The sequence below is a fragment of the Lutra lutra genome, chromosome 5 (assembly GCF_902655055.1).
Source record: "Lutra lutra chromosome 5, mLutLut1.2, whole genome shotgun sequence".
In the NCBI taxonomy this organism is placed as follows: Eukaryota; Metazoa; Chordata; class Mammalia; order Carnivora; family Mustelidae; genus Lutra; species Lutra lutra.
Window position 1 is genome coordinate 63711361 of NC_062282.1, and position 8980 is coordinate 63720340.

General features: G+C 45.9%; 1 protein-coding gene across 3 annotated transcripts in view; it reads left to right on the forward strand.

The window, feature by feature from the left end:
• The first annotated feature begins 6172 nt into the window (after nt 1-6172).
• The window catches only part of CPEB4 (cytoplasmic polyadenylation element binding protein 4), a 63729-nt gene continuing 60921 nt past the window's right edge, over nt 6173-8980 (forward strand). For 2 of the 3 annotated variants that reach the window (XM_047729542.1, XM_047729543.1), the window contains exon 1: nt 6174-8670. In XM_047729542.1, the coding sequence (XP_047585498.1) occupies nt 7546-8670 (1125 nt within the window). In that variant the 5' untranslated portion in view covers nt 6174-7545. Of the gene's footprint in view, nt 8671-8980 lie in introns of all 3 variants that reach the window. The other variant, XM_047729541.1, reaches the window with a different exon arrangement.

Genomic DNA, 8980 nt, shown 5'->3' on the forward strand with positions numbered 1-8980 from the left:
GAGAATGGAGGAGGAGAAGGAGGAATTTAGGATGACTCCTACGTTTGCTTAGCCAACTACGATGAATCATGGCACCGTTGAGTAAACCAGAGAAAAGGGAAGAAGGACTAAGGTTGGCCACAGTCAACTGAAGGCCCTTCTTAATCCCAGGTGGGGATGTTCTGTGGATCACAGGTTCTCAAAGCATATTCATCAAACCAGCGGCATTAGCATCTGAAAATTTGTTGGAAAAACAGATTCTGGCTCTACCCATACATATTCAATCAGAAATTCTAGTTTGTTTTAACTCGTCCTCCAGGTAATTCTAAAGCATGTTAAAATTTGAGGACCACTGGGTAGAGGAAGAGTTCTGAGTTAAGATACCTGGGCAAAATAACTGAATTATTTTAGACAAGGTCCCTCCCTGGACCTGTTTCTTTAACTGCAAAATGAGGGCATTGACTTGTCTATAAGACTCAGATCAGTAGCTAAACTTCTCTAGGCCAAAGTGCCTCACCCATCAGTATCCATCTCCCCTTTTCTTCATTGGTAATAGAATGTCACTTTTTAACTAGGTACATGAGTGTGAAATAAAGGCCATACTTCCCAACCTCTTTTGGGAAGTATGTTGTACCCATATGGCCAAATTCCTGCCAGTGGGAGGAGAATGGAAGGATGTGTATGTCTTCTGAAAAGTTTCCTCTAAGAGAAGAGTCGTGTCCTTCTTCATCTTTCTCCTTCTTCTTTCAATCTAAAACACAGGTATGATGGCTGGAGCTTGACCAACTATCTTGGATAATAGGCAGAAGTTCCATTTTGAGGAGGGAAGCAATGGGATAGAAGGAACCTGGCTTCTGGCGACTTCTTGAAACCACCCCACAAGCCCTATATTGACTCTCCCAAACCCTTCTTATGTGAGAAAGGAACTTTTTGTTTTAGCCATTCTCATTTTGGTTTTTCTATGCTATTATATTGTTTTGAGAGACTCTCTTGAAGTTTAGAATTTTATGAGAGGGGAGCCTAGGTGGCTCAGTTGGCTAAGCATCTGCCTTCAGGTCAGATCATGATCCTGGGGTCCTGGGATCAAGCCCCATGTTGGGCTCCCTTCTCAGCCAGGAGCCTGTTTTTTCCTCTCCCTCTCCCCCTGCTTGTGCTCTCCTGCTCTCTCTCTCTCTGTGTCAAATAAATAATCTTCAAAACAATTTATGAGAAAATAGTATAAGAAAACTTAATCAGAATATCTTGCGGGGGAAGGGTCTGGATATGTGCATCTGATGGGCTCCTATGGGGACGGATGCACACTGAAGTGTGGGGTTGGATACTTATGAATCAACTCTTACAACTGTTCTTTAGGAATATACATACCCCAAGAATAGGGGACCAGGAAATTTGGACATAAAAGAAAAGGAGCATCTTTAGTAATTTTTTTAAATAGGTGCTTTCCTTTGAACCTTTATTGCTTATGGGTTCTAAAGTGAAACTGTTTAGGTAGTAAAAACTCTGGCCGAAAGGAAATCATCAGACAAATTGAACTAGTGTCTATGAGTTTATGGCTATGTTGGGGCTAGAATTTTGGTCTCTGACTCCTAGCTCTCTGACCTCTGGCCCCTGAAGCTTCCTTGCAAACTCTGAAAAGCTATTCTTTTTCCAGTATCACAGGTGAAAATCCTCCAGCCTATCCACAGGGTGTGAGATGGCAGCTGTTCAACAGCACGGCTGGCTGGGGGTGGGTTCAGGGAAGCGAAGTGTGTCCAATCAAAACAGCAAGGGGTAATCTAGGTCAGCAGCCCATCCACATAGGTGGCTGAGGCCACGAAAGAATCCAAGTCATCCCATGTGATGCATGTCACAGTCTGGAAGGTCAACCCCCTGTTCCTGCTCACCTAAATCTTTGCCAGGATAAGGCAATTTCAAGTGAAGCATGTCTGTGTCTTGGACCTTTCCAAGCCATTTATTCAGTAACAATGCATTGGAGGAACTGGTTTCACCACCCCCACCAAAATGGCTTGTTAACTATGGACTCTACGTGAATGATAATACCTTAAATGGGAAAGCAGGAGGAAAACAGTGTTTAAAATGCAGAGGTTTTGTGCAGATTATAAAACAACAAACAAGAAGGGAAAATATAACCCAGCAATTAACTGTAAAAGAAAACACAAAACATAGTGGTGTTTTCTAAGTAAATGTGCACTCTTTTCAATAATAAAACAGGGTGAAGACCAGAGGTAGGGTTTAATAAAACCTGCTTTCAGGACTTGGCTTTGTTTTTGTCCAGCCTGCCTTTTGGGAGTGAGCGCCCAGATACTTTTGGAAAGAAGATATTCTGAAGGTAATTCCACTCTACTCTCTTCCTCTACCTTCACAGGACTGGCCTTTAAATATTATTGTTATATTTTTTTAATTTCAGTAAAATATACAGTCCACTACTACATGAGAAGGCTTATTAACAAAGCTAAGCAAAGTAACTGCTGGGTATTAATCTCTTAGGGGACAGGACCATGGACCTGCCCAGACTTGTCTTCTTGCTACAGCTTACTACTCAACAACACCAAGGACAGTGTGTCCTTCAGTTCTGTCACAGAAAGCTCCTGGGCCACCGACTAAAATAAAAATGGATGAACTGTTCTAAGTATTTCTGCATGCAATGAGCATGTGCTCATGTAATTTATGCTAGTATCTAGTTGCTTTCTTGTACAGGTGTCATATTTCCATAAGGTGCCTCTGTTTCACTCAGATGAACTGAAGCAGGGCTGCCACATTGTACAACTCTAGGGGGTGGCATTCACATAATAGTCTGAGGTGCCCTATGGAGTTGTACAGTGCACAACATGAGCGGCCTTGGGTGGCAACCCTGGTTACTAAAGTCACCAGGCAGGCCCCTGGGGAGCTGAGTGTGTGCTCTTGGGAGAAGGCTGACAAATGCTTCAAGGACAGAGGTAAAGGACCTCAGAATTGGAAAGGGGCAGAGTTCATCCTGTGTGATTATAAGGGTAGATTTATATCATCTCCCAGACTTTAAAAGAGGCTGGTGAAGGAGATATTAGGACCATGCTTCCTGGGGGCTGGGCAGTATCCAACAGGGTACATGCATTCACTAGTCTACAAGTTCTCTGAAGGTGTGTCAACCCTTTGCTGGACAGGGAGGGAAGTTTTGTTTTGTTTTGTTTTTAGCTGTTGTTTTTATCTGGTAGCAACTTAATGTTTGGACAGAGCTTGTTTTCTCTTAAAGGTCTTAGTGAACATGCTTCATGGAGGAGCTCTCTTTTGCCAGCAGAGTGTTCCAGCCAGCACTTATCTGCGACTGTAGATCCCTTTGGAGATCCTAAATGGAGCTGCTGAATTGTTGTCATGGTTACCTCCACCGGTTTCTGAGGCCAGAATATTTTTAAGGAGGGCAGGCCTGAGCTGGGTATCCTGGGTTTCTGAGCAGACAATTGACCCAAGAGAATTGTTTCCCCCTTCCCTCTCCCATGCTCCTAACCAGGAGCCTGACGTCTATGGTGATCATCTTAGTTTCAGTCCAGCCCAAACCTACCACCCCCATTTGATTTCTTAAAAGATCAGGCTGACCTAGTAGCATGCTGACTGTGGCTCGGGTGTGCCTCCTTGTCTACAAACCAACACTAGTTTCATGGATTCAGTCATGCACACAGCTGCTTCTAGACAAAAGACACTTGTGAAGTAAAAGTTCTCTATACTTTATGTGTTAATAAGGAACTAATTTTTTGTAAAAACCTCGGCCCAGCACTTCACATATAGCTCATGTCATTCAGCAACTTGGTGAGAGAGGAAATATCATTCACATTTTTCCCATGAGGAACTAGGGCCTGGTTGAGGTAAAGCCCAGGGCGGTACAACTAGGAAGTAGCAGAGGTAGGATTCAAATTACAATGTTGGGTTCCAAAGATAGTCCTTTTTCTTTCAAGTCCTGGCTGCCATTTTAGCCACTGAGAACTGGTAGCAGCAAAAGACTCACCCATCTACTGGGTATTGAGCTTTCATTCATTCATTCACTCAATGATTTTCTGAGTCTGCTTTGTGTCAGACACTATGCCGGCCACTAGGATACAAAGTTAAGTCAGATAAAAACCTCTGTCCTTTGGAAACCAGCCCACTGACAATTAGCAGTAATTTAAAGAGAGGAATCTGCAAGATTTTAGAGAGAGGGGTGGTGAGGGAAATCATTCTGGAGGAAATGATACCTAACTGAACCAGCAAGTCTTGAGGTAGGTCCAGTTGTGGGGAATAAACAGCAGAGTAAGACCCAGTCCCTATGCTCGAAGAACTCGGAGTAGAGTTGTAGAAGGAAGACTCATGGTGATGATATAAGGAAGGACAGTAAAAATCACTTCTTGGGGCGCCTGGGTGGCTCAGTGGGTTAAGCCGCTGCCTTCGGCTCAGGTCGTGATCTCAGAGTCCTGGGATGGAGCCCAGCATGGGGCTCTCTGCTCAGCGGGGAGCCTGCTTCCTCCTCTCTCTCTGCCTGCCTCTCTGCCTGCTTGTGATCTCTCTGTCAAATAAATAAATAAAATCTTAAAAAAAAATCACTTCTTAAGGCTCTAAACACGTACTCTACATGGAAGTGTTGGCAGATTGAGAAACTGAGGCAGCAGAAACTAGGGCCATTCATGGAGGGCCATAGAAATGAAATGGAAGCCACCTTTGTTCCTAAGATTCTTTTTAAAAGTCTTTGATCTTTCTTTGTTTTCCTACTTTTCTGGCTCTACTGTGATTCCTTCTCTTCATTTTTCATTTCTCATTTCCTACTAAAGGAAAACACTTATTCAAAGTCTTTAGAGCATGTGCTGAGAGCAAGGCATTACCCTAGTCCTTGATGGTCATGGTAAGTGGGAATGCACAGAGATTAACAAGAGCAGCTAATGAAAACCCTAAACGATGAAAATTTGAGAGATGTGAACTCCAAATCAAACAGCAGAAGTAATGAAATAATTCAGACTTGGAAAAGGGACTGTCATTCACCGTAGATGGTTTGTTGACTCGTTTTTTTCCAGCATTCATTCAGCAATGCTTTCAATCCACAAGATCCTCTCTTCAACGAGCCCACAGTGGAGCCCAGGTCTGGCAGACATAAGCGGCCATTACGACAGTGCGATAAACGAGCATGAGAGACATACACAGGACTTACGAGCCATGTATGCTCGCAGGAGAGAATTCAGAAGGCAGAGCTGGTAGCTTTCGAACGGATTGCTAATATGAAACAGGAGTCTACCAAGTGGAGAAGAAGGAAAGGACATGTTAAAAGGCACCGATAGCAGCTTGGTATGTTTGGAGCAGGTTGGTGTGGGGCACTTGCTCGGAGATGAGGCGTTAAGGTGCACTGTCCACAGAGCAGAAAGGCCTTGAATACCAGACTAACGAGTTTGGCCTTTTTCATGGAAAGAGATCTGAACAGGTGAGGACCACGATTTTCGTGTTGGAAATGTCCCTCTGGTACAGCCTGTTCGGCAGACTAGAATAGGATGGAGAAGAGGGCTCAACTACGTACGCTTACAGCAGCTGTATCTTTGTGCCTGAGAGACTGCACCAGACGGGTAACTAAGCCAAGCTGGGGAGTGGGGGTGGGGGAGTGGAAGGTGAAGGGAGAGTCCCGCGTGAAGGCTACAGGCAGGATAAGGACGTACGCAGTTCTCGGCACGGCCCAGCGGCCGGGGGAGACCCGCCTCCCCTTCCAGATCCCTCTGGGGCGGAGCTCGGGCCAAAGCACGTGACGCCTGGGGACCCACCTTTACTGTGGGCAGACCTCCCGGTCATCCGTGTCGTCCCTTGGATCCCCAAGACTCTGACTCTTTTTTTTAGTGCTCGAGGGATCCCTTCTCTTCCGTGCATCCCTATTTGCAACTCCTGCAAAGCGTGGTGAGGGGAGAGAACCAGCGAAGGAGACCTTTGCCCACACTAAAGATGGCAACCTGCTGCGCTCTCTCTGGGTGGGGGAGCGGGTTCCAGGCGCCAGGACTCACTGGGCGAGGCGCAGACGGAAGAGGCGTCTCTCGAGGTATGTTTTCGACCTTCCTAGGAGGGGACCTGAGCCGGGGGCGTGGCCTCGTCTAAATTCTAACAGCTGATTGGTACTTCGACAGGTGGGCGGAGTGCCCTCGGTACCCCACCCCTCCCTCTTCGAACCGGAAGTGTCTCTCGGTCTTTCCAGCTGGTTGTCATTTCACTCGGCTCGGTCCTGAGGAGAAGGACTCAGCCGCGGCTGCGGGACCCGGGCACCGGGAGGCGGTGGCGGCGGCGGCGGCGGCATCGGCGACAACAGAGGAGGAAGAGGAGGAAGAAGGAGAGAAACAGCAGAGCCAGGCGGAGTCCGCAACAACGACAGCGGGGACTGCGGGAGCGGGGTAAAGCGACGGCGGCGGCGGCGGCGACGACGACGGCCCAGCAACCGTGAGGAGAAACAAAAGCCTTCTAAATTATAGATTTTTCTAAAATCTGGGGGAAAAAAGAGAGAGAGCACAAAGGGGGGAGGCCCTTCTCTTTTAGAATAACTACACTAGTGGGTTTTCCCTTTTTTTCCTCTTTTTTTCCCCCCTGCGGAGAATCGAACTGAGAGAACTGAACAAACCGCCCCTGGGTCCCATGAGGGAAAAAAACCCCGGAGCCGCAGAGAGGGGAAGAGGCCGAAACCGCAGGACCTTCCAGGTCGCCCCGTTGGCCCCCGCACCCCCGGGCCGCCAGCTCACCCTCCTCGAGTCTCGCTAATCCTTCCTGATCGCGATCCCCTCCAGAGGGAGAAACGGGTGTTTTCAACCCATTTCATGGGGGAGAGGAGGCCGGGGGGAGCCCAGGAACAGCGACCTCAGCAAGATCTGCACCCAAAGCCTCAGGAACAGCCCCAGAGGCCAAAACTGCACCCCGTGAAAGAGCAGAAACAGGACCAGGAACAGCAGAAACCTCCCTGCAATCATCTTTCCATTAGTCAATGCTGATTTCCTCTCCCGCAACCAGGAATTCACCTCCCACCCCAGATAACCTAATATAATCTATATATATAAATATATAATATATAATGTTCTTAAATTATTCCTGATTTTTTTTAACCAAGCTGCCAAGAAAAGAACGTATTCTCCTCTTAGCCCTATTCTAATTTTTATGTGAGTGAATCTAAACTGCTGAGGAAGACCATATGTGATTGTTAAATTATATATATATATATTTTTACTCCGCGCAATGCTTATTCTTCTACATCCATAGATGCTTGAGAAGCTGTGTTTTTGTCATTCATGTACATTTTCCTTTGGAAAAAGAAAGCGCCTATTTTACTAACCAAAGACTTGATTTTTACCCTCTTCGTTTTTATTCCCTCCTAGAAATAAGCCCAGTTGGATTCATGTCAATGTTTTAAGAGATTTTTTTTTTAGTTTTTTTTTTTCTTTCAGAGACCAGAATTCCAAATCAGAACTATTTCAAGTGATAAGCTGCGATCTTTGAGCTAGCTATAAATAAGACATTTCAAACAAACAACTTAAATTTTGGGTAGAGACTACAAAGACGTGAGACATTAGGTTGTCATTTTTTATCGTAAGAATCTGATCCTAAAAATAATAAATGGGGGATTACGGGTTTGGAGTGCTAGTGCAAAGCAATACTGGGAATAAATCTGCTTTTCCAGTCAGATTCCATCCACATCTGCAGCCTCCACACCATCACCAAAATGCCACCCCCAGCCCTGCAGCTTTTATAAATAATAACACAGCTGCCAATGGCAGCAGTGCCGGGTCAGCTTGGCTCTTTCCTGCTCCCGCTACCCATAACATTCAGGATGAAATCTTGGGGTCAGAGAAAGCAAAAAGTCAGCAACAGGAACAGCAAGACCCTTTAGAAAAGCAGCAGCTCTCACCCAGTCCAGGTCAGGAAGCTGGAATACTGCCTGAACCTGAGAAGGCAAAATCAGAAGAAAATCAAGGGGACAATTCTTCAGAAAATGGCAATGGCAAGGAGAAAATAAGAATCGAGTCACCAGTGTTGACAGGGTTTGATTATCAAGAAGCCACGGGGCTAGGTACTTCGACCCAACCCTTGACGTCTAGTGCTTCGTCTCTTACTGGTTTCAGTAACTGGTCAGCAGCGATAGCACCTTCTTCCTCTACAATCATCAATGAAGATGCAAGTTTCTTTCACCAGGGAGGGGTCCCGGCTGCTTCGGCTAATAACGGTGCTCTGTTGTTTCAAAATTTTCCCCATCATGTCAGCCCTGGCTTTGGAGGCAGCTTCTCCCCACAGATCGGGCCTCTCTCACAGCACCACCCTCATCACCCTCATTTCCAGCATCATCACAGCCAGCATCAGCAGCAGAGGAGGTCTCCTGCCAGTCCCCATCCCCCACCTTTCACACATAGAAATGCTGCTTTTAACCAGCTGCCTCATTTGGCAAATAATCTTAACAAACCCCCCTCTCCATGGAGCAGCTACCAGAGTCCCTCTCCTACACCATCTTCTTCGTGGAGCCCGGGAGGTGGTGGATATGGGGGCTGGGGAGGTTCCCAAGGCCGAGATCACCGCAGAGGGCTGAATGGAGGAATAACGCCCCTGAATTCCATCTCGCCTCTGAAGAAAAATTTTGCAAGCAATCATATTCAGCTGCAGAAGTACGCTCGCCCCAGCTCTGCCTTTGCTCCTAAATCCTGGATGGAAGATAGCTTGAACAGGGCTGACAACATTTTTCCTTTTCCGGTAAGATTATGTTCCATTAATAGATTAAGATGAACAAGGAAGTCGCATGGTGTAATATCTATTTAACTAAGAGAGTTTGAATGGTCCATGTACATAGCAGAACTCTTCTTAAAAAATGAATTAATTACCAGACGTTATTTTGGCAGGACAGGAGTATGATTTGGAATAAAATATTCAGCTGTTTCTTTGATAAATTTCTAATTGTAATCTTCCCCACAGATAATAGTGTGAATTGGCATAATTATGAATACCAGGTAGCTAGAGATGTTGTAATTATTAACTATAATAGCTTTCTAGCCAGACAGGATCA